At 37.6% G+C, this 25,564-nt stretch overlaps 2 protein-coding genes across 3 annotated transcripts in view; one reads left to right on the top strand and one right to left on the bottom strand.

The window, feature by feature from the left end:
• LOC144657942 (uncharacterized) overlaps window positions 1–2,390 on the top strand; it is a 63,082-nt gene extending 60,692 nt beyond the window's left edge. The window contains exon 51 of the mRNA XM_078518278.1: window positions 763–2,390. Within this exon, the coding sequence (XP_078374404.1) occupies window positions 763–938 (176 nt within the window). The 3' untranslated portion in view covers window positions 939–2,390. The remainder of the gene's footprint in view (window positions 1–762) is intronic.
• Window positions 2,384–25,532, bottom strand: LOC144657952 (uncharacterized). 2 transcript variants are annotated; one of them, XM_078518288.1, is made up of 29 exons: window positions 25,277–25,532; window positions 22,106–22,201; window positions 21,648–21,729; window positions 21,268–21,325; window positions 20,968–21,039; window positions 20,744–20,852; window positions 20,079–20,138; window positions 19,383–19,487; window positions 18,823–18,883; window positions 18,406–18,459; window positions 14,777–14,851; window positions 13,972–14,016; window positions 12,956–13,002; window positions 12,556–12,611; window positions 11,921–12,011; window positions 11,360–11,477; window positions 10,148–10,259; window positions 9,533–9,598; window positions 9,285–9,312; window positions 9,110–9,170; window positions 8,846–8,944; window positions 8,545–8,634; window positions 8,179–8,262; window positions 7,787–7,820; window positions 7,357–7,416; window positions 5,608–7,001; window positions 4,001–4,556; window positions 3,327–3,374; window positions 2,384–2,732 (listed from the first exon to the last, which is right to left on the bottom strand). In XM_078518288.1, the coding sequence occupies exons 1-29, from the start codon at window positions 25,408–25,410 to the stop codon at window positions 2,650–2,652; spliced, it is 3,978 nt and encodes a 1,325-aa protein (XP_078374414.1). In that variant the 5' UTR covers window positions 25,411–25,532; the 3' UTR covers window positions 2,384–2,649. The 2 variants fall into 2 exon arrangements, with proteins under 2 accessions (XP_078374414.1, XP_078374419.1); XM_078518293.1 differs by having other exon boundaries at window positions 9,539–9,598.
• Window positions 25,533–25,564: the final 32 nt, after the last annotated feature.

The raw sequence follows: 25,564 nt of genomic DNA, 5'->3' as shown, positions 1-25,564 counted from the left end.
AAATTTGTAATAACCGCACACCGCGTAGTCTTGTAAAACCGCAATACCGCAGATTAAAATTAAGATTACCGCAAAACCGCACGAAAAATAACGCAAAACCGCATCACCGCAAACCCTTACGTCCCCCTCCTGCAGACTTAACCTACTTTCAAAAATGTACCATTAACAAAAATGTTATCTAATTTGCTTGTTTTGACAAAATAATCTTACCAAAAATGAAACATTTTATCAGTAACTGTTTTGCCAGCTGTTTACCCTTCAATGGTTGATTGCAACTAGGGATGAGAATGGCCAGGTCAGGCCTGTTCCTGAACTTGTTTGTCACCGTCCATAAAACTGATAGAGTTTGTCACTGGCTAGATTTACAGACTTCCCAAATTCGAGTTATGTTACTGATACCGGTAAAGGCTGGTACAAGTGTAAGCTGTCCCCGTGAAGCATATACATAACAACAACGAACATTTTTTCCCACAATCCTAATGGAGATATAATAAGTTTATAGCTATAGTTTGGTCCAAAGTCTTGCAAAGCGCTGCGTGACCACAGTTTTCCGGCTGTAAAATGCGTTTCGCTGACAATTTGTTGAATGAAAAAAGAATATTCAGGCACTATTCCGCGCAATTTTTTGGCAGGATAATTATCAATTATGCTCGTTCTTCGTGCCCAATAAAAACGAGTCTTAAATGATAGTTTCACCTACCGGTGTACAATTCACGTTACAGTTGTGCTCTAATCTTTTTCTAACCTCATTCTTATTTGCAGCTAAACAGTCGGGAGGTGACCATACAGTTTCCACGGGTTTCAAAGGCTGCCTTAGGAAATTCACTTTGGATGGAAATCCATTACATTTTGCACAAGCTGCGGACCTATCACAAGTCTCATCAGCATGTCCGCTGACCAGCAGCGAAAAAGAGTCTGCACTCCAGAGTGAACAGTGACGATCACGGAAATCACTTTACAAATGAAAATTGCTCGTCAAGTTCCAATTTTAGTGTTTAGATAGCTAAACGGCAAATATTTAACTCTACCAGCCGAAGCTTCGTCGAAAGAAAAGGTTATCAGGTGGAATACTGTGAAAGCTCTATCAAGTCAACCGTCTGGAAGTTCAATTTTTAAACAAGCCCAGATCCCTCTTTCTTGGATGATAAATCATAAAAATTTATAACCAGGAGCCAAGGCAACTTTATCCGCCACATTTAGTTTTTATTGTTGCTATTTCGTGAAAATGTTTTACCAAACAGCACTAAAAGATTAAGAACTTTTAGATTAAGAACTTTTATGTGTACCCTAAATGATATATGATTTGAAATAAGTCCCCCTTTAAAAATAAGCCCCCTCCCTCTCCCCCGAGGGCTAAATAGAGCTTTTATGGTATTTTTTGACATACCATTTTGGATTAAAATCGTCTAAGTAAGTTTAAGCTGTAAACGAGCGGCAGCCGACAAGACGTTTTACCATTTGTTTCAACTTGACACAACATTTTTGGAAAGTGCACAAAGTATTTTCTGACTGACTGACATTTTAACCAATATTTGAAGGATAGTTATTCTTGTCGAATGGACAAGGGAAGGAAAATACCAAACAGATCAAACAGTTCTGCCAGTTCCGCAAGTCAGACTTACCGGTAATAAGGGGTGGGACGATGGGATATTCCTAAAAACGTCAGCTTCTAAATTCCCTTAGCTTAATAATATCAAAGTGTCATATTTTCATCAGTGGATGAAGAATAATTTTGTCAATAAATAGCATGAGTAATCTCATACTATTTTAATAATCACCCTAAATGTAAATATCGGTTTCCTGAAATAATAGCATACAGCTAAAGGCGAGTATGTCCATCTTATTAACCAACCGCCAGGGCGCGAGGTCTGCACGGTAAAGACCGAGGGCTGATTTTCTCCCAGCACGGTCCTGAGTAAGCTTCAGTTGCTCAATAACAGATTTATTACACGACTGAAAAAGAAGATATAAGCGGAAAGGATAAAAAGAAAGGTGTTTTCTCGGAGAAGAATTTCCTAACGCTGTTTAACAAACCAAAGTACGAGGGGTTTTAATGGGATTCGAGTTTCATTTTTTTACGTTGTGTTACATTGCACGAACTAACGAATGGGCGCTAGATCATTCGAGACAATACTCAGTCCAATACTAAAACTATTTGAGCGGTAATGGAGCAATTTGATTGGTTGATTTAAGTAATTGACCCTGACTACTTAAGAAGTGTTACAATATACATCACCTGCACAACAGAGAACAGCAAACAACATGAGTGTTTATCCGCGATAGACAATGTTAATGTCAGAATGAATTCAATGCAACAGCTTAAAACTCACGGCTTGGTTTTTAATGACACAATTAAGTAAGAGCATTAATAAAATGTACAGGAATAATCAGTGTCTAGTAATTATTTTTTCAATAGCTACCAGTATAGTTTCTTTGAAATATTTACATGCGTAACCCTTATTCACAGATTCAAAGGTTAAGTATTGACACGACTTCACCGTATTATAACAACTTGGCCTACGTCGATTTTGATGTCTTTTGTTAAATTTGTTTGTTCATTTCACTTGCCTTCGAAAAAGTTGCAAGGAAAAAATGGACATTATCTAATACTGCATATAATGATTTGTGCTCTACCTAGAAATTCAAGGGTTACTCAAAGTCAATCAATTGACCAATCACAGGCGAGTGAAGGAAGTCTTGCCACGAGGGCGTCACATGATTTGGAGCATTTCCTGTAAGGAAAAAATAGAGATTTTGCGTAAAACAGCTTCACAGAGCGGAAGCTATTAGCTAACATTTTTCAACATTTTATGATATACATATTTTACCAGCGACACAATTGCTTTCCTATTAACCACAGAATATCGAGAAAACTGTTAGATATATTACAACCAGTTGCCATTTTTTTGCGAAAAAAGCTTCAAATGCAGAGGCGGAAATGCAGTATAGCCTTTAAACTTCTCCAGCTCATTAATAATTCATCAAGTTAAAACAAAGAAAATCATTACCGTGAAGGAGGTTTGGATACCCGATATTAAATATATCAAACACTCGAGACAGTGTTTTATCGGCTATCTAAACACCTCGAATTTCGTCAAAGATACTCCGCTACGTGTCGCATTTTCAACTTTACTTCTCGGTGTTTGAATATCCCAATGAAAACTGTCTCGAGTGATTGATATATTACATCCACAATGCAAAATCGTGAGCATTGGGAATGTCCTTTCCTAAAGAAGCCTTTCCAATGCAATTTGCGTCTGCCAATCAGAGTTCACTAACCGTCTGTTATTAATTATTTAGAAAGAAAAACATGTCGCCCAGCTCACCTTGGTACGGGGACGCCAGATCAAGGCGCGGTGATGCGTCTTGTACGTCTAGAAAGAAATTAAACAGGTTCAGAGATATGATTTTAGTCTTATAAATTTATTCCTTCAGACACTGTACACAAATCCCTAGCTAACACTTGAAGGAGAATGCTGCTTTTACAGAACGAAGGTTATCACTATTTTGGTTTGTTGATATCTCATAAAAAAAAACGATAGTTATTTCGTTTTAATCTGGACGTTGACACCTTTAATTGATCATTCAAGGTTAACTGTTCGACAAGGCCGTTTTATCTTGAAGCCTTTCTCCTAGAGAACTACCATGGTTACGGACAGACTGAGGAAATTACACCTCATCAAAGCTGACGACATTTTACTCTACTTTTACATTTTCACACAATGGAGTTAAGCCTTTGCGCGTATTCATCATCTTCAGTTTGTATATGTTGTGATTTAATTTAACCCTTGGAACAAATTTGTACTTTCCTTTGTTTTGGTAACAAATGATCGTATGAATATAAAGCAAAGGAAAAACCAAAGGTAAAATTGAGCCACCACATTTACACCAAGAAGAGGAGCCATTTTGGGAGTTTAATGGGAAAAATATTTCACAAACTGAAAAGGAGAGATATCACGGTCGTACATACTTTGGTAAGTATAAACCTTTTGCCTCCTACCTTGAGCAGAAAAACCACCAACACTTGAAAAGGTCGGTTTCGATGCAGAGTCTCTGTTGGATCTGTCTGGTCGCTGAACAGAATTTACTAGAAGTGGCGGCGATATGTTGTACGGTACAGAGGTATGCAGACCATTTATCACTGCTGAGGCAGTGACAATCTTTTCTTCAGAAGCAAGACCTGTCCTATTTGTATTTCTCTGTGGAAGTTTTGGTGTTGCTGTCTCCCACGGCAGACCTTCAAAAAGCTCCAGACCTCCACCATTCAAAACTGACTCCGATGAAACTGTCGGAGGTGTTTCTTGAAAGGGACTGGTAAATTCCATGTTGTTTTTCAATGGTGTTTGCAAGAAGAAACTTCTACCGTGGGGGGAAGATGGCGAATCAGGGAGACTTGTTACGTGCTGTGGGGAGTTGAATGAGAAATTTGCGAAGTCATTCTTGACACCATCCTCCGAAGGTGTGCCCCTGCTGCTTGGGGTCAGCGGTGTGAGTAGAGCCGGCTCACTTGTACGACTAGTACTCAGGTCTCCATCGGTGTTGGCTCCAGGAGTAACCTGAGGATTTAGCAACACGAAAAAAGAATTAATGCACTAGAAGAAAACAATAGAGCTACCCAACTTAAAATTCTGTTGGTTATGCTACATTTAACAATTATTCGCCGAAGGCGAAGTGATTATTGTTGAATAATTACTGAGCCTGAGGCAAATAATTGTTTTAGTATAATTTTTAGAGGTGATCATCAAGAACTTAAAAAAATAACGATAGCAAACAAGAAAACAGCAAACACAAGTGTTCGCTTGCATACGGTGTAAACCAGTTTAAATCATCGATTGCAATCAGAATTTATTTAGTTAAAGCAATAAAACGGAACAAAAAAAAAAACACAATGAGAAAGATAGATGTCCGTTACCTTTGTATGATTGTGGATGACTTCTAAGCGAATGTGCGAATCCTCTAAAAATGAGTAGCTCCGGTGAGAAGAGAACTAAATAATGTTTGCTCAATCGATCTGACTGAGTTTCTCACCGATCGCCAAAACCGCCGTGTTTACGATCATTTCTAATGCCTTGAAAACCATCTCTTGAAAATATTTTCGGTCCAAAAGTCTTGGTAGTTAATTTGAAAAATTCCCAATGTTTAAAATATCCAGGACTTGGACTGGTTTCTTTCAAATCAACGAAATTTTCATTCTGCGAAAGCGGTCATGTTTACTTCCCTGGATGTCAAAGGTGGCGTGGCTAAGTAACCAAGCCTTCAAAGCTATAATCACCTCGCGCGGGGTTATTATAGCCTCATAAGCCGAGCTTCTAGACCAATCAGAATGCTTCAATTCTTATAATCACCTCTGAAATTATACTAACATGCGATGTTACTCTGGACAATTGTTTCTTATATCCATAAATATGAATGCATTATTTTCAGATGAGCAAAAACAATTCAATAGAGAACATCACAAATTAAAATGGTCAATAGGTCTATTTCAGCCCTGATGCAAAACAAAGAACTTTGCATCTGTTTTTTAAACCCTTTGTTAGTTTGAATACAACGTTCTGTTTAAACTTTGTTCAGTCGTCCACGGACAAACATGTTCAAGTTTATGTTTACCTGTTGGCTCTTTTGAGCCTGTTTTATTTGGTCCAATCTGCTGGCCAGAAGTGACGTGTCTGAAGGCGTTTGTACCACATTCTCGATCCTGGGGGCGCTTTCTGCTGCACGAGAGCCTAGCGGTCTTGATGACGTGTATTGTGGCGTAGTAAACGACTGTTGTGTTAGTTTAATCTTATTTAGTCTCTGAATTAGCGCTGAAGTATCAACTTCATATGAAGAGGATGAGACATTTTGAAATGACGTTTCTTTGAAAAATGCAGGTGGCTTGGGTGATGTATGTACATTTGAAGAGGTTGGGGCTGTTTCATGCTGCTCTGAACGAGTGTCATACTGTGGACTGGTATAGGACAGCTGGCTTGAATTAGCCGTGGCGCGTGCACCTGACAGATCAAAGCCTATATCACGTGTTGCACTGTCGAGCTGTGAAGGCGCTCCTTCAATCCGAGCTACGCCAGTAGGTGCATGCTGTGCTGAAAGAGGACCAATCGACGTATTGTATTGTAAACCATTAGTGTCACGTTGAAGTGATGAATGTTTGATCCTGTTAAGCCTTTCAGCAAACTCTCTTGTGTCAACAAGTTTAAGCTCTGGAGTAAAAGCTTGCGGCTCTCGGGAAGGGTTGTCAAGAAGTGAAGGTTGCATCGCTGAACCAGCAGGGGAGTCACCCAGTTGCAAGCGAAAAGGATCAGGTTGTGCTGTTATTTCCACGGATGAGGTGACTTCATCTGTTTTGGGTGCAGCCTGCTCGCCAAACCTACTGAGAAATTCAATGCCATTGAACGATGAATTGCCACTCTCCGCTGGTGTTCCTTCAAAGAGGGCACTTCTCGCTGACATTGGTGTAGCTTGAACACCAGAATTATCGAGATTTCGATCTTGAGGAAGCAGCCAGAAATCAAGTTGTGGCGATGGTCCTATGGACAGAGGCACCCTGGCTGACATCGGTGTTTGTTGTGTAACCTGGTGCCTGGGAGTCACGCGCTGTTGTTGGAATGGCATTTCTTGAGACTGAGGTGATTCCTCAAAGAGAGCTTTCTTGACTGACTTTGGCGTTGGGTGAGCAATAGAGTGGTGAAAACTCTCATTTACAGCAGCGCTGGAAGTAAGCTTTACATCGGAATAATCATCAATTGTGCTTGGACGCGCAGCGGATGTATCATGATCAGGTGTTTCGTGGAACAAAGAAGTCTTGAGTGAACTCGGAGGGAATTTGACATCAGTCCAACTGAGGCTAGTTACAGCTTGCGGGGAGGCATCCACTGGAAGGTTTTCCTTAGCTGGACTGGGAGTGGCTGTTCCACCTGACTCATCAAGAATGGTTTCTAGTAGACGACCAGGTTTGGTGTCAGTTCTTGGTTGAGTCAAAGTTGGGTCTGTTGTATCCTTGTAACCTACAGACAAAAGAAAAAGCTCAGAATGAACGAAGAAACGGTCCGGGGAAGGAAAAAAATAGTTTTCTGTCACGATAGAACTGTTTTGTTGTGAAGGGAAATCGTTTTGTGTTGAAAAGGGAACTATTTTGTGCACACTTGTAGTGAAGCGTTCAAAAGTGCTCCCCCCCCCCCCCTCAAAAAAAAATTGAACAACAACAACAGCAACAACAGAGATCGTCATGTGTTGGAACAAACTGTAGAAGTGTGTCAGAGAGACTGTACAAAAGGTTTAGCAGGAAATCCCCGAAAATAAGGACGATCCTATCTCACATTTGAGAACAGGTAAAATAAGACACGACGGGACCTTACTTACCACTATCTGTCTTCGCTGGAGTTCTTGAAATACGATCTCGAGGTTGAAATGCATCTTGTCCTGAGATAGAACAAACACAGTGTTGGAACCTGCCGTCTTTGGTGAAAGCATTTAAATAACTCTCCCCTTATACCGACCAGGACCAAAAACCAACATTAGAATTCAGCTTACAACAATCCGACTACAGCCTTCCCTACTCTGTGTAAATACAACTCACGACAGATTAATTTTTCAAACGTAAAACTTTAAACACATTATAATCTCAGTACTGTTGACGTTAAAAGGAACAAATGCAGAAAGTACTTTCGCCACATTTTTTTTTTTGGGGGGGGGGGGAGGAGGGGGGTAGTGCCGATTTTAGTTATATCGGGGTAACGTAGCAGTTCAACTGTAGCAAACTGTAGCAGTTCAGTAAGGGAATTAAACATACCCAAAGCACCGACAGGATCCACTAATGCCTGAGGCTACAAGAGAAAAAGGAAAAAAATGAACAGTTAAAAGATGACGATCAACAAGAACTTTCGCCACAACTTTACACTTGACACTTCCGTTACGCTTTGGAAAAAGAGCACTTAGTCTTGAACTATAATTGGACTTGTCTTAGGCTTCACAACGACAACTTCATTTAACACTATAACTTGGTTAAATAATAGCACTTGGTTGTTGAAAGCGAACTACAGCTGGGTAAAAACTGACAAACAGGACCGTGACTCTATACTTCATATGCCATGTCTAACATTATTCTTCTCCGTACTTATCTGACATTAATAAGTAGTATTTAGGAAAGGAAATCAGCGGCTTCACACTGTAGCATGAGCTTACCTGAGGGGTACTGGAACGAGATGAAGTGGCTGAGGACGAAAGAGAACTGGAAGTTGTTTCATTCATCGCAATGGCATCTACAATCTGTAAAACATGCATAAATGCGACACAAGTTTATCAGTTAGAAAAGACACTGGGCCTTATTATGAGGGGGGGGGGGGGGGGAGATTAGAATAGTTTGGTGCCAATTAACCACAGAACCATAACAAGCATAACCAGTTTGTTCGTGAAAATAATTTGTTGAAAAAGTGCTTAATTGTTCTTGACAAACAGAGAGACGTTTCGGGAAAACCCCTTCATCAGTCTAAAATAAGCCGTTGATAAAATGTACGTTAATTGTTGCGCGCACAATAACCAGTATGTTACCTGATCTGCTAAGAGATTCTGTGGCCTTAGGTTTACTGGTAAATCCTTAGCTCCATTCTTAACTTGCATTGCTCTTGGGGTAACATAATGCTTTGTGGAGTAAAAACAACAGACAATATTAAACAACAAAAATCGACATATTATTCTGTTTAAAAGGAAAAGAAAATTTATAAGAGGATCAAATAAGGAATATTAAGCGATATTTTACAAATGCTACCAAGATCAACTCTCTGGAAAAAAGGTCAACAACGAACATTTCCTAAACATTATTTCTATCTTTAGCTTTGGAATATACACATACTGGGTAGCTGATACTTTTTTCAGCATGGATTTGAGTAGGAGGCTTCTTTTTCTTCCTCTTCTCAGTTGACTTGGAGGTTATCGTCATGACATTTATAGTCTAAATAAAGCACAGAAACAAACAAACCAAATCAATTTCAACAACTTTATAACTAAAATAATAATAATGATAATTTTTTCGCATACTACATTTCATTAATGATTAAGCTGTGCTGCTGAAATCGAATGGACATCAATAAGTAAAAAAAACTAACTACAGTATTACCTGACTGGCTGGTGGATGTTGTTTTGGTCGTGGAAGTCTTGACGGCTCAGTCTTTTTATTTCTGAAAAAAAAAGATGAAAAATATTTAAAGTTAGAAAAGTGAGACACCCATCAAACTCAATTTGTCAAAAAGTCACATGAAAATGCAATTCGACCCATTTTATTTAAAACATACTTAAGCTTTGTGACAGATTCTTGTTTGTCTGTAAAAATAAAAAAAGATGAGTAAGCAAAAAAATAGTAATACAAGCATAAGTTTAATTAAACTTGCCCATAATAACACAAGTGGTCCCTTTCACTGGTCACTTTCACCATGCTTTCACGGAACATTAAATCATAAGTCATTGCCAGATGGGCGAGTCATGGGACTAGTCAGTTGTTTTTTTATGAAGAGCACAGGAAGGTCAAGAAAACAATGTGTACCCTCACCATGTAATTGCTTTCTTCTGGCAGATTTGGTCCACGCTTGAATCACATCTGGAGTAGAAACTATGAACAAAATCGATTGTAAGATTAATGATAATCAGAGGTGTTATAGTTCACAAAGAGTATTTCACATTTAATTGATTCAATTTGGCAGTTCCTCGAAGCCAACCAACCAACTTCATCAGTCAAAAAAACTTTGTAACTAATGAAAATATATACCCCAAGCAACTGCGAAAAGCATTGTGCTGCTTAGACCATGTTCACACCATACTAGGTAGGTTCATTGCAGGCCTAAAAACCAGTAAATAGCATGAAATGATACTGGAACTGGAATGATATTTTCAGGCAATTTGGTTTTTGAAGAGACATACTTTATAGTTGAAAGGTTTTAGTTCTCTCTCTCCAAGGGAAGTGATTTAAGACTATACATTGGCTGTAGATTGGCATTTGTGCACTTCTAAGGGCAAATGTATTAACAAGGGTATATATAAAAACACACACACAGGGGCTCAGTCAATTCTCAGTCAATACAGGATTCTGACTGAAATTAGCACTAGTGGGAAATGTACACAGTAGAATGATTTGACAGACTTTAAGAAGTGTGGCATATACCTGTATCTGGGGACATCTTGAGACTGTCTTGAAATGATGTGATTCTCTCTGCAGCTGGTGTGTCAGCAGCAGCAAAGGATACAGGAGGAGTGGGAGGCACCAGGCCAAGATTCTAACAAACAAGAGTTCAAACTCATCAATTTAGTTATAGCAAATAAAAAGACTATTTAGACACAAATTGTTACTGCTACACACTGACAGATGTCATGGAACTAGAACAAAGTCTATATATACATGTACTAAAGACAATTCATTAAGTTAAAGGTAAAAAGGTAAAGGTATTTAAAGCAACTTTATTTATACACGGTTTGTGTTTAAAGCTAGAAGCTTGTAATGCGGTGTATATGAAACAAATATAATAATATTAAATAAACATAACATGGTTAAAAATCCCAACTGGCAGGAGGCAGACCAGTTGGCTATTTACAAGCATGACCGAGGATTTGAGCTTGGGGCAACCGAGAACAAATCCAGATAGTGGTCAGAACGGGACTTGAACCCGGGACCTCCAGATTTCAAGTTCGGCGCTCTAACCACTCGACCACGCTGCCTCCACGCTGATTGTAAGGTGAGTTTATATACCACTCAGAATCCCAGAAACCTACCAGAATCAATGAACAGTTTGTGAAATTATGATAACAGGTAATTCATTAATTAACTGAACATAAACTGACAACTGGTCAAATGGAGCTGCATATACATATTAGGCATTTTCCAGGTATTTTAATAAGCACAATCCCAGCACAAACTGCAAGGAAGTTGCTAGTAACAAAATTAAAACTTTATCAGTTTCAAAAACCTTAGTTAGTATTAACATTACGCAAAACAGCCAACAAAGCTGAGCATCCAATTCTCTTACTGTGAAAAAGGTATACAGTGACTATCAGAAATAATATTAAGTATCAATTAATTAATTGATTGATTTCAATAGCTAATTGTAATGTACGATCTTCATGAGGATCATTTATGCAACCTACAAAGGATCTAAGCAATGGTCCCCTAGGATCTTGAAGAACCTTAAAAATGTTTGCCAGGACATTCAAAACTCTTGCAAATACCTTTAAGGATCATTGAAAGATCACCAAAATTTTGTGCAAAGTGTTTTGAACACCAGGGCAGGAAAAAATGCACATCGATCGAAATCAGATGTTGTGACACAAAATGATATGCCACGGCAAATCAGTGATAACTAAGTTAAACTATTCCACTTACAAACAAGACAGGAGCCTCCGATGGCTTGCTGTGTTTCTGCTCAAGAGTCCTGTAACATTGCACCTTCATTTCCTTGATAGATTCTTTCATGGCTGGCATCGTCTCTTCGATTGCTGCCCTGTATGTAATGAACACAAGGAATATAATAATGGACCAATTCCAACAAATATTACAAAAAACAACAACTGTAAATCATAGGGAGGTAAAACAAAATCTATAGTCCAAATAATAAAAAATACATCATTAGGCACCATAAGTCAGGAGCAAAGAGAAACCTTTGGACAAAAAGATAGCTTTGAAAATAAAGGTTCAGATAGTTAAGGTTTAACTAGAAATAATTCCAGGGCCACAGTTATTCTCCAGCTTATGTGAAACATCTGAATATGAACTCCCTTTTGACAGCTAACATATCAAATGTTTACACCTTTTTCCAACAATTTTTGTTAATGTTTTTATGGCATTTATGAAAAAAATTCATGAATGCCCAAGGAAAGAGTCCAATAGTTAGTGACGGAACTTGACCAAGTGCTTAATATTTGATTACCTTTTAGTATAGCCTACCTAAGAGACCTGGTGTTGGTGAGATGAGCATGATGAGTGTGGAGTGCTGACCTCACTGTTGGACATTGATCATCAAAACTGGGAAGGGGATCTTTAAGTAGAAGAAAGTTTAAACTATTAACAAGTGCAAGGAGTTGTATGTAAAAATGCTCATTTCAATGCATATTATTTCCCTTTAGGTAATTAAAATAATATAGCACAGCTTCACTAGTCTTGTAGTTAATATTGTTAATTTTCTTGGCTAATGATCAATGGTAATACTTCAATACCAGGGTGCACTAAAAGAAGAATGGCTTCTTCCACTTTTCACACCATCTAATACATTTTCTGTTTGCATGTGGAACGTCTCCATAAACTCTTGTGTTTCTTTGGAATTATTAAGCTAATGTTGTTGTAAACCTTATTTTTCAAAGATTACTCAGATATGATGTAGCCATAATGTTATGTGGTAAAATCAAAATAACATTTAAACATGTATGGTTTTCATTCTTGTTGTTAACTCTTAAATAAAATACTAAAAGAGTTAATAGGTTTTTTAACCCATTGACATTGCAGACAAGTTGACTTTCATCTTCCCTGCACTTCCAAGTTATCCTTGTAATATTGCCTAAAAACTAATTAGATCTGCAACAAACCTTGAGAAATCTGCTCCTTAATTTTGCTGAGGGACAAATTCCAGAGTTGAATCAGGCTATTGGAAAAAGATGGATTATAAAGTTAAGTTGGTCAATAACTTCACATAGCAGGACAGGAACAGGGGTATCAATAGATATTACATGTTGTGGCACAGTGTCCAGCCACAGCATGCCAGTGTTACCTAAGTCAAACAATTCCACTTACAAACAACTCAGAGAACCTAAGGTTTAAAAATTTCTGGGGGGGAGCATACCTCTGTAAACCCCTACCCTAATGCACCTGCAGCACAGCACTCCTTACATCGTGCCTACGGCACTCTAACATACCTCCTCAAATATGGGCCAGACTTTGCCTACTCTGGAATGTCATGTCATAAATGATACTAATACTGAGACTCACCTAAAAAGATTCACTTTTCCCCCAATGTAAGTGTCCTCAATATTTCTCTATGAACAAAAAAATTACTGGTAATTCATATGTGATAAAATCTACCATAAGCCTATTGAGATATTCATGGGGTAATGTTGAACTGTTTAACAGGGGAGAGCAGCAGGGGAAGGAGAAGGCAAGTACTTGCTTTTTTATTGGGTTGCCCCAACAATTTGCTTACACCTCTTTTTAGTCCTGGTTGCAGGGCCGCAAATAATTTTTTTCACTTGAAAGGACACATGTCCTACCTAGACACCATCTTGGTCGGCCAAAACAAAACTGTGGTCGGACAGACTTTTTATTCATTGTTGTTAAAAAGGTTTTACGATCAAAAAATTGTCCGGACATTATGTCCGACCACACTTGGGATTTCGTCTGTCATTAGCAAATTTTGGTAAGCCAATGTTCAATGACTGACTGTTATTTGCAGCCCTGTGGTTGTAGAAAGCCACTGTGAGATAAAACCCTCCTTTCCAAGAACAAAACACAAGGGCACTAGTTACTAGGCACAAACCCAGACCTCTGCAAATTCCAAAACTAAATTCCACAATTTAAATATTTAGGCACTTTTAATAAGGATGGCTATGTTTGACATTTTTTTTATCAGTTGGTCCAATCTAATCCTGATTATTTAGTTGTTGAGAATGGGCTCATAAAAATGTCATCCTACACCATTCCAAATGAAGTGTCAGTTAGTTTGGAAGTTTCCCAGGGTTAAAATAAGTTTAAGCAGACAAAGCGTTGATAAGGAATTTGAATGGGTCAGTGGATATGAGTCTCACCAAAATATCATCAGAAGTTTTCTATTTATAAGGTCAGGTGGCTGACATTGTCAGATTTTGACCGGTGACCCCCCTCTTATCTGGAACACTGGACTGAAGAGGTGCAACTAGCAAGATATGAATTGCACTTGCAATAGTAATTTATGTTAGATTTGGATTCAAGTTTATATTCAGGCAAGTAAAGTGCTCTGTTAGGAAATGCACCTTTCTTATCTCTCTTTCACAATCTCTTAACAGCATGTCTGGAACCTGACAAAACAATAAAAAGACATATCAGGCAATGAAGGAAGTACCCGTAAACTAATGTAGATGGGTTTGGTTAAAAACATGCATAAATTTAACACTGCATGTACATGTACATGTGTCAATTAACTTATTAGTAGCTAACAGTAGGTAATATTATTATTGTGTACTGCAAATAACTGCTTAGCATTTGGAAAAATTGTGTCCTATTCAACACCACTTTCAAATGAGTGTACAAATAGCTTTGAATGTTTATTTTATTTTCATGCTAATGATGCAAAGGGGAGCATTCATACGTATATGATAGAACACAACCAAAACCAGAGTGTCTTGGTTACGCCTAGCTACAGCAAATGGTATCATGCTCATGAACCTACATGTAGTTGCTATTCACCTAATGTTTAACATTAGCATTAATCTTGTCTAGGAAAAATACACATGTACTGCATTTTTTTTATTAAACACTGGGTCCCACATTACATGTACAGTATGTAACTGATGTTCTTCAATTAGTATGCTCACTTTGTTCATCCACAGGTTTATGTAGGGCTGCCTACAGACTAAATCTGTATCACAACTAAAGAAATAGTTCTTGTTTTGACACCCTACACATGTACATGTAGTTGGAAGTATTGCCTTAACAATATATCTACCATGCAGATGTACACAGTAGATTAACTGATACGTTAGTACAATTATTACACAACTACCGGTAACCTACAGCAGTCTCTAATAGAATTAAAAAAATACATTTTGATTCAATTACCCTTGGTTGAATGTCAGAAGCATCAATGTGGTACTTGTTTGCTTCACCATTGAGCACTGAATCCACTATTCTTCTCTGTTCAACAAGGAAGAAAGGAGTGAATGAATGAAACATACACCATGTACATGTTGCAGTTAATTTTTTATTTTAACTAGTTAGTTTTTTTGACTAGTTGATTTTTTTCGACTAGTTAAATAATGGGGTTAGGATTAGGATTTAAAAAAAATAGTGGTTCATCCAACATTTCCTACGTGACAAAGTGGATAAGAGGTTAGACAGCAAATCCAGAGGATGAGAGTTCAAATCCAGTGCAGGTTATTAATAGCTATTCAAAGTGGCTATGAGCCACTAAACTCGGAAAATTTATTATGAAACAAAAATTGAAAACAATAAACTGACAAATAGAGACTTGCTAAAACAAATGATGTTAAACTTTCCACAATTCAGTTCACTTCACTTAGTTTCTTAGCTGCTCATCGAGAGCAGGCCCAAAGGCCAAGTGATAGAGTTCCCATCGGTTGCAAATTGTTTTCTTTCTTTTTATTTTTCCTTTTTGTTTTTTGAAGATTAGTCAAAATAATAAGATCATTAGAAAAATTAAGTTTTGGTCTATTTCAAGAAAACTGACATTAATACAATATTTCGGCTGGTAGTTAAGCATGCATGTATAGACTTTTAGTGTTTGGAACCAGTTTAATAGACTCTGACAAAAATAAACCCAAATCACTCGGCTATAAGCCGAGACCCAATTTTTCCTTCAAACTATAAAACAATCCATGCGGAGCGAATCAACATATTCGTTAAATCACAACTATGTAATTGAAAAATAACAAATCAGTGATAAAAGATGAATTTATAAATGAACCGTACACACGCGTGACAAAACATTCACCTGAGTTCAGATTCCCATCTCAAACAATCACGCGTTCTTCCGAAGAATTACATGTAAGCGGTTATCGATCATCATGCCAAAAGCTACTGGTTTTCAAACAACTAAACCTTCAAATTGAAGGTTGTTGCCGATGTAGAGACCGTTCAGAACAACTGCAAAATTGCCAGAGAATACGGGATGATTCCTGAATATTCAGTGAAACTTCAGTTCGTCGCAATTCGCCAAGTTGCCAGCGAACAGATCAATTCAAGCAGATAAAGCGGGTGCACTTTAAATGTCATCGAAACGAAACATGTGCTGTTACCAGTATTTGTCGAGTATCCTCAATCCAATCAAACTCTTCTGAAGTGGTTTCTTTTAGCAGAGAAGTCGTAGTATTTTAAGGGCCTGTTTACATGGAAGGCGGGTGCCCCGGCTAACCGAGTTACCCGGCTAACCGAGCTACCCTGGGCGAGCCAACTTTTCATACGTTTCTTTAGAGAACGCATCAAAGCGTTTACATGCAAGACGGGAAACCCGCCTTGCCGGGGCACTCAGTCTGCTTGCCCGGGGCACCCTTCTAGGCGGGATAGCTTTTTACCATGTAAACGGTTATGCCCGGGCTATCCCGGCTTGTCGGGGTAAGTCTTCGCGCGTGTTCTTAAATTAAAATTGAAGTTAATGGCATAAAATGTATAAAATCTGGACCCAAACAGTGCTATTTGACCAAAATTAGATCAAATTAGTTTTATCTGTTTGCTGGAAAATTTTTCTTTGAGCAACAGCTAATTAATTTGAAATTTTCGTAGGAATGATTATTCTAACTCACGAAACAACAAATTTAATTTCAAGTTGGCGGCCAAAGACTGTTGAATTTCGATTGAATTCCGCTATACATGGACGTACTAAAGTTCTAAGAGCTTGCACAACAAAATAAAATAGGTTTGAAGACGGCTTGCCTTGATTATTTAGTAAAAAGTCATATTTTTCTTCAATCATTTGGAGCTACATCGTTTTCCCATGCTGTGACACGCTTCAATGACGCTGTCTCAACTCGGGTAGAAGGGCTGTGAATTCTGCATGTAAAGGCGGGCTATGTTTCATCCCTTCTAGCCGGGTAACTCGGTTAGCCGGGGCACCCTCCCTCCATGTAAACAGGCCCTAAGTTTTCGCTTTTGAACAAAAAATATTACGTGCAGCCGATTTGTGTCAGATCGTGTTACAATGTTTACCAAGCGCTTGGGAACAAGCGCTTCTGATTGGCCAGTTTCTGGTGTCGCCATGCACAATAAGTCAAATAGATCGATTCCTCCTTGACCTTCCTTGACCCTTCTTCTCTTGAAAAGTCACGCTCGCAATAATTCTGCAAATTAACTAAACTTTAAAGAAAGGAACAGAAGGAAAGGAACAGAAACAGTCTCAGGCAGAAATAATTATTGTAGAAGAGATTGCGAGGAAATTGTTTAAGACATGCGGGATTTCGAATGTCCTTCGTCAGTTCAAAAGACGATCACGTATGCCGACAAAATAAATAATATTCCAGAGCGTGCCGATGGAGGACGAGTTCCAGCCTAAATAGCGAAGAAAAGACGAATAAAAACTTCATTCCTAATGTTGCTTCATTAAACCAAATGGCTTTTTAGGAGCCGCTACTAAAATAAAAGGTAATGACCAAGAATAAAGACAAATGCTTGTTAATTTTCGTTAGTTGACGATCGCTCGGCTTATATTCTAGATGAATATTTCATTCAAATTGAACTCCTTTCTAGCACCATCTAATTTTTTTCGGAAATACTCGGGGATAAATCAAACCCCCAATTCTGTTGAGTTTTAACCAGTTCTCACTAAGATTTGGGGAAAATATAGTCTTTGTGTACTTCATATATGCGCATGCGTTGAGCACAAAATTCCGTCTGCTTGGGTCTACGCCTGGAAGAATGCATACCACAAGGAGAACATTAGGTTTTCAGAAACAAATATATAGCCTTTGTGTACTTCGTATAGGTGCATGCGTTCAGCACAAAATTCCGTGTGCTTTAGGTCTACGCCTGGAAGGATGCATACCACAAGGAGAACATTGGGTTTTCAGAAACAAATATATAGCCTTTGTGTACTTCGTAAATAGTAACACAGATAAAGCTCGCATTTTAGCCAGTCCCCCACCGGCTTCAGAAGGTTAACTAATTAATCAATTTGATATTAATTAATTAATTTAATTAATTATTCAATTAAAATGTTTACAGGAATCGAGGGAAGGAGTGAAATCGGCCCCACACACCAAAACTCGGAATTTTCCGAGTTAAAAAAGGAAAAAAAATGATAGTACTTGGGGGGGGGGGGGGATAGCAGATAGTTAGTAGGGGAGGGTTAGTAAGGATGGGGGGTATGAGATATCACGTGCGGGAGGGGAGGTGTTCTACTTTTTCTACTTATTAACCTGGAATAAAAAAACTAGTTAGAAGAAAACTAACTAGTTAAAATAAAAAATTAACTGAGATCAAAAATTAACTGCAACATACACATATTTAATGTTCATAAGATTTTCCATTTCGTTCAATACACAGACTAATAATAATTTTTCTAATTATTGAAAAAATAGATGTACATGCAGACTCAGTTATGTAGAACTGTTTTCACAAGTTTCTGAAGGATAACTCAATGAAATTGCGACATAGGCCTGACTTAGTTAATTTGACGATTAGTAAAGCAAGCTTGTTTTCTGTTGTATGTAGTGTAAAGTAGACGTTTAAAGACATACCTGGGGTCCTTGTACAGAGTGGAATTCAGCAATTCCAGCCCATAGATCACGAACCTACATTTATAACATTGTAGATTACACAGTGTTATGTTGAAGTCAATTAAAATAGAAACAGCAAACAGACTAGTCATCTGTAAAAGACACAGCAGCAATATCTTACTCACACTTATGCATTATTGTTACAAATTATTTTGTCTTCCCGCACACCTTTAATTCAAAAGTAAAAAGAGTAAAGCCTCCTTAGCTCCCCCCCCCCCCCCGGATGGGATGCTAGTCCATCTCAGGGTTACTCCTCAGCATTCTGTCAGGCTGCCCCAATAATATTATTTATTTCCCAATACTCTTTGAAAACTACTCCAATGTGGTGATACATGTAATGCTCTCAACTGAACTAATTTTAATTAGAATGAGGTGTACCTTTTGTAAATTCTGTGTTCTTTTGAGAGCTTCTACTTCTTCTTGGTAGTCTGTTTTTATTCTGGGAAAAAATAAAAGTAAACCTTTTATTTACATAAATATACATGGCTTGTAAAAGAAGAACCAAAATGTATACAAAAAAACAAGCTAAATAAATATTCTAAAGTATATATCTTATATCAGAACATTCAATGAAGGTGACTTACACCTGTAGGTAGGTACACAACAAAAATAAAGTAAAACAATACAACATTATTTGCTTACAATAATATTTATTGATTTATTGCTTTTACAAAGTTTCAGAAAGTGAAGTGTTGTGAATTTTGCCATATCAGCAGTGTGTACAGGACTTGCACAAAGACTTCAATAAAGTTCCATTCAAATTGTGTTTACAAATTTGTTTTCAAAAGGGAAAGGTAATTTTTTTGTTGACAGGTGCTCCATGGTTTTCTCATGAAAGACTGGTGAAATTTCAATGGGAAATAATTTTTCCAGAATTTTATAGAAAAGCATGGGACACTAGTTATTAAAATTTACAATTACAACAACCTTATTCTTACCCAATGTTTGAACCTCGTGGCGCAATCATTCCATCCAATTCCATGACTTGTCTTTCAAGATCACGCTTCTTTTTAACTAAAGATCTAAACTCCTTTGTAGACTCCCTGAAACAGAGGTATCGCACTAGTTTTATGCATAGGAATAATATTTCTTATTTATCATGTAAAAATGTTCAAGGAATTGCCCACCCTTAAAGAAATGTTCAGTTTAAAAGTTCAATATTGTCGTGTAAGAATGCAGGAATTTTTAAAAATGCAAGAGTGTATAGGGAAGCAGAAATGCAGCTGAGTGCTTCTCAGACTTCTCAAGTGCCTTTAAATATTCCCGAGTGTTAATAATTATATACCTTGACAATCACAAGGAGCAAGTTTACTATTTCCTTTATAAAATGTTCAAGAAATTTCTTGCATTTGAACTTGTGACGTACAGTAAAAAGTTAAAGTCTGGGATTGGGCCAGAGCTTATCCTCCTTTTCTCCTTTCCCTCCCCTCGTAAAAATTCTTGTGTCATTATGTAACTCATCAGTGCACTTAGGTGTTTCAAAGCACACTTGTGTTTAGTTTATAATTTGCAAGTACTCAGTTTTCATCTTTAGACACGTAGCACCGCATTGGGTAAAAAGGGGTCCTTCAATATGTAGAAGTTTTTTTCTAAAAATTAATTTAATTATTGTTTTGAGTACCTCTTGTACTTACATGGCAAATTCTTTCCAGTGATGCTCCACTTCTACTGCATGTTGTGTAAACTCTATAAATCTAACAAACAGTAAACAATAATACACCATGTCATTAAAATAACAAATTGAGTCGGTCACTGCAAGATGTACAATGTTATGCTTGCAGTGGGTGGGTCATCACAAAGTCCAAGGCAGTGAGGTGTGTGATGGATTCCAGTTAGACTCAATGCCACTTCTGTTAGCCTAAATGGCACTCCAGTTAGCCTAAATACAGCACTCCGGTTAGCCTCCTGGTAGCTTAGGTAGTTTGCGGTTAGCCTTTTTATTTGGAGTAGGGATTTCTGCCTCGCATGTCTCTCTGCCTCGCCTTGCATGCCTTGCCTCACACATTAAGATTTCAGTGGGTCATGTTCATGTGACTGTAAGAACACGGTGTTAACTGTTTTCCCTACAAATACATTTAGGCTTATAATCATATTAGAAGTTAACCATATTTGATATTATTGTGATTGTTATCTAATTACTATAATTACTATTATATGTTGAACATAAACGATATGTTACTACATGTATGTGAAACATAATTTGTTTCTCTGCCATATAGATGCATGACAAAAATGATGTAGTTTAAATTTTATTTTAGGTTCTAATCAGTTAAGAGTACTATCATACCCTACAGTTTACCTCTTCTTGAGAACAATATAATGAGCCTCCAGTGCTTTGGACATGACGTGTGTGAAGGAATGGTTATGAACTGTCTTTGTTGGAAATGTTGGAAAACTGATTATTTTACCTGTTCCAAACCAATCAAGGAAAAAAGATTAATGTCATTTAATAATCTTATTTTCTACAAATATTCACTTGCATGGTCAAGTGAAAAAACTTACCTTAACTTACAACAAACTTACCATGATCACGAGACATAACTTTTGTCAGAACATACAAAGAAAAATGATGAAGAAATGAGTAGAAACGATCTCCTGCAACAGGAAAATAAAACAACTGAGCAATAAGTTAAACTACAGACACATTCATGACTGGGTTTTATTGTACTTATACAATGTACATGTATCCTGCATACATGTTTATATAATATTGTGGTTTAGTTTCAACCTTGGTACAATATCATGGTATTTCCTTTTGTTTTATATTCATTATCAAGGAAAATACCAAATTGTATCAAGGGTAAATGTATTGTATTAAATTACCTCCAGGAGAGTGGAAAAGAGATTGAACAACTCTGGGTAACCTTGCTTCTGGGTCTTCCTAGATATTACAAGAAAATAAACCACATTCACTTACTAAATGTACAATAATAATAATACTTTTTGAGGTTTTCCTGACTAGTTCACAATTTATTTCATGTTTAAAAGTGTCTGGCTCTTCTTATTTGCTCAATCTTCTGTCAACAAGACAACAAAGAACCTCAAAACAATATAGGGCAGGAAAACAATAGCTCCAAAACAAAGAAAAAATTCACAGGTTATTACACTGAGGTTAGCTCTGGAAAAGGGAATTCATGTTAAGACTAAGAATGTATCACATTGTGTCACAAGTACATTGTTTTATTTACAATATTGTAAGTTACCTTTTGTATTCTGGATACCCAGTTGAAGCACACTTTTCTAAACTGTTGTTCAAGTACTTTATCACGAACAGGCCAACAATCTCTGCATGAAAATGTAATATTAAAAGCACCTTAGAAAAAAGGGGGAAACATGATGGCACATAAAAACTGCAACTCCCGGTAGATACTTGGTAAATAAAAAATAATTGAATTTGACTGAAATATAGTTGACTGCTTAGATTGTACAATATCAAAAATCAGACATCTTGTTACAAGGATTAGAATGATAGGTGATCTGCCATAACCAACACTACATTTTTGAATGAAAATAAAAAAAATTCTCTTTATAAATAGATTTTTATCACAGTAGTAAATCTAAATATACATTTTTCATCTATAATTCTGATCCTGTCATGGACAAAATTTGCATTTCCAGGTTATTGTTGCAAAAATATATAGTGTACAATCATGTAGGATACCTGAACTCTTCATATGCCAGCTGAGGATGAAGTCTTGTGAAGAGAAAATGCATAACAACTTCCATGGCCTTCTTGTTTGGTAATGCAAACATGTCACTAAAGAAGAGTGTGATTATAATTAAGATGTGATAAAAATACCTTACAATGCTGAATAGAGCTAGTATTCTCATCCCAATAGCCCTTTTGTTTCTCTTATCCGGAATGGCATGAGAAAACGAAGGGCTCTGGGGACATAGGATTTTTGAATTAATTCGAATTTTTTTGATTGGCTGTTTGGAACAAAGAATTCCTAAATGGAAGTCGAAAACGCAACGACTCTCTCATACATTCTTTTGAAACATCATGACTGCATACATGAAGACCGGAAGTCCTAGAATCTAGGGACGCTTTCCATTCGACCAAAAATTCCGGAAATTTCGGAACAAGGACAAATGGTACAGAAATTTGCTCGGAAAGTTTCCAGAAAATCAGGAAAGTGTTGACTTTCCGAAATGCGAACCATTCAACCGAAAACCCTGGAAATTCCAGAAGCAAAATCAAATGGAACTGAAAGTTCCCGGAAATTGTTTTCGAAAATTTGGGTCTACCTTGCGAGATTGTCTTTTTTACCGGAAATTTTGGAAAAAGCTACCATTTTACACTCAGCCTGAGTTCCTTCGGCAGAAAATTTAGCGATTTTGTGCAGCTGAAAGCAGCTACATGTGTTAAGGACGTTCGCGCAAAATTTTCTACTTGATAGATTTCTTTACTTTTTCTGCTGCGGTCAGGTAATGAGTTACTTGTGTCAGAAATGCAAAAAAAATTGGGGTCACCGACTTTGTTTCAGAGAAAAAGCGTGTGGAAAACTACCCTGATTTTGAAAAATAAGCGCACGGTAATTCAGCATGGTTTCCAGGGTTTATTGTTAAAAACATCGAAATGAGTAAACGGAGGCTAACGATCTTAATCACATTTTGTAGAAGTGCGTCTGTTGCGTATTAAATAATTCCTAGTTTTGTCATCTTTTTTGTAAAACTTAACCCTGGAAAAACAAATTTGAAACTGTCGTACGGCAAAAAGGAAAGCTCAAAAAGTGGAATTCAAAACGTCAGTATGACAAAAAAATCAAACTTCCACTTGATAGATTTTTTTTTTTTCTCGCAAAACGTAGATATCAATTAACAAAAGTGGTCCGTTGAGAAAAAAGTAGGGGTCACCGACCATTTAAGAGAGCAAATTGCAAGCGAAGCGAGCGGAACGGCAACTCATCCTATATGTTTTTAGAAATTTTACTGAGCGTAAGCGCTCAAAGTATGGCGTGGCATGGCTTTGCGACATGAATTACGTGCGCAGTAGGGACGCGCATAAACAATTAGCGCGAACGTCCTTAAGGAAGCATTCTTGAAACTCCAAATAAAAATTTTTGGTGAACTCGGTTGTTTTTCGTTGTTGTTTTGCAGGCAGCAGCAAAGAAATGGACAAATATTTATAACGCATGTGCAGGCTACGCCATTGTTTTGCTCATTAAACTTTTTGGGTTGGCGACATTTTCGTTGCTTGAAATGTGCCTTTTGAAGGTCTCTGTATTTGTAGCCACGATGTCATTCATGGCATTTATTTTCAGTGCTCGGAATGCTTTTTATTTGCAAAAATATTGAGTTATATGTGCAGGAAACTGGCACAGTGCATTATTTTACTGCACCGTAGCAATTTCCATATTAGACGCACTACCTGACCATATGCAAATTTTGTTTTGCCTTTCGTGCAGTCAACCGGAAAGTTGGAAAATGCTGTTCCATTTGCCACTGGAATTTTCTGGAAACTCAAACCAGAATTTTTGGTCGAATGGAAAGCGTCCTAGGACTGGAAATCCTGTGTCCCCAGAGCCCTTCGTTTTCTCGTGCCAAGGCCCAACCAGTTAAGAGAAACAAAAGGGCTATGGGGACGAGAATGGAGCTAGTCATACAAATTATACCTGAAAGTAATAGATTATATTGTAAACTGTTTACAGTTGATTTCAGTTTACTTTGGCCGCCCACTTTACCAAGTTTGTTGGGAAATTGGAAACTTTGTTACGCAGTTGCCAATTACGTTGCGAGTTTGTGAAATCAAATTGCGGACTTCAATACAAAGTTCCCAACTTGGGCCCAAATTTATTAAACCCTTCTGTAATAATTATTATGTTATCAAAAAGGGCTTTGCTACGCTAAACTATGGTCTATGAGAATGTTGACTATGGAAACTGCGGTTGATTTGTTTGTATTATAATGTAGCTCTGCAGTCTGCGCATGCTGCATTTGCAACACACTGGTGTCTGTCTTGTCTCTAAAACAGAAAGGAGCTTATACATTTTCATGCAGATTGCAGAGATCTTGATGAAGGAAGCTTAGGCTGTGTTCACATTCAGTGCCTGAGTATGGAGTTTTCTTTTCTCACTTTGGTTTGAGTTCACATATTTTTGGAAAGTGTGCCAGTTATGGTTGTAATAACTCACATTAATTTTTTCAACAGGCATGAAAAAAGGTGCGTAAGCATGAGTTGGCGTGAGATCGAAGTTTTCAACTCGCAGGCGTGAGACTGATCACGCCTAAGGCGTGAGAGTTGGCACGTATATTCTTGCTGGGCACTAATGTGAACATTCTTTTATTACAAGTACCCACGCCATATAATTTGGGCACAGTGCCCATGCTCCTGTACAAGGTCAAGACCTTATACTCAGGCACTTAAGGGTATTTGGGTACTTTGGTTTTCTGTGTCTGAACACAACGTTGTTTTTTGCCGGTGCTTTGGTAACAGTCCTCGGGCACTAAGTGTGAACACAGCCTTGAATGTTTAGTTCATTTCGTTAGCTAAGTGACAGCAGTTGGAGTGGTTTGCCTGATAGACCTGATAGGACTTTAGCAACTGCAGTTTCTTTTCAAAAATTACTTAACATAGGGATTAAGGAACATCTAGGGCCACAGCAACTGCTCTCACCATCCGTTTACATACGCATTTACTTTTACGGCGATTACAACCTGGGTACATCAATAACCTAGCAAAGGTCCTTGATATTTGGCTTGAATGTTTATCAGTGAATCGATCTTTATAAACTAACTCTCAATCTTGAATCAGTTCTCAAACTCTAATAGTGGGTTTGTTTTTACGCTTAGAATACAAGTTTAAGCATACATTTATACATTTCAAACTTACCGATTAAACACTACTCTGTATTTGGACTCCATTTCTGCAGGATTGAAATCCAACAGCAATAAGTTTGTGAAGGTGATCTCGCGTAAGTCCAAATGATTCGGCATTATGCCAACGGGCTTACTCGAGTCGTTCATGGTAATCTAATGTATAACATCAGTAGTATACAAAGAAATGCAAAAAGATAAAGGTTTTAAATAAACTTTTGCAATCGAAAAATTCAGTAAATTTCGCTTCGCGCCACAAAAATGAAGTTCAAGTAAATTAGATACCAGTTTTCCTCCACGATCC

Source organism: Oculina patagonica, chromosome 1 (assembly GCF_052425735.1).
Source record: "Oculina patagonica isolate OP01 chromosome 1, crgOcupat, whole genome shotgun sequence".
Taxonomy (NCBI): domain Eukaryota; kingdom Metazoa; phylum Cnidaria; class Anthozoa; order Scleractinia; family Oculinidae; genus Oculina; species Oculina patagonica.
The sequence above is the reverse complement of the archived record's forward strand: the minus strand, read 5'-3'. Positions and strand labels throughout refer to the sequence as shown.

Bases quoted from the DNA above. Each gene is read 5' to 3' on its own strand.
- LOC144657952 (XM_078518288.1), bottom strand. From the start codon at position 25,410: ATGAACGACTCGAGTAAGCCCGTTGGCATAATGCCGAATCATTTGGAC. The intron at 18,884-19,382 runs GTAAGAATAAGG...ATTTTTTCCCAG, and splicing joins CCACGAGGTTCAAACATTGG to AATAAAAACAGACTACCAAG. The intron at 8,263-8,544 runs GTAACATACTGG...CATGTTTTACAG, and splicing joins AGAATCTCTTAGCAGATCAG to ATTGTAGATGCCATTGCGAT.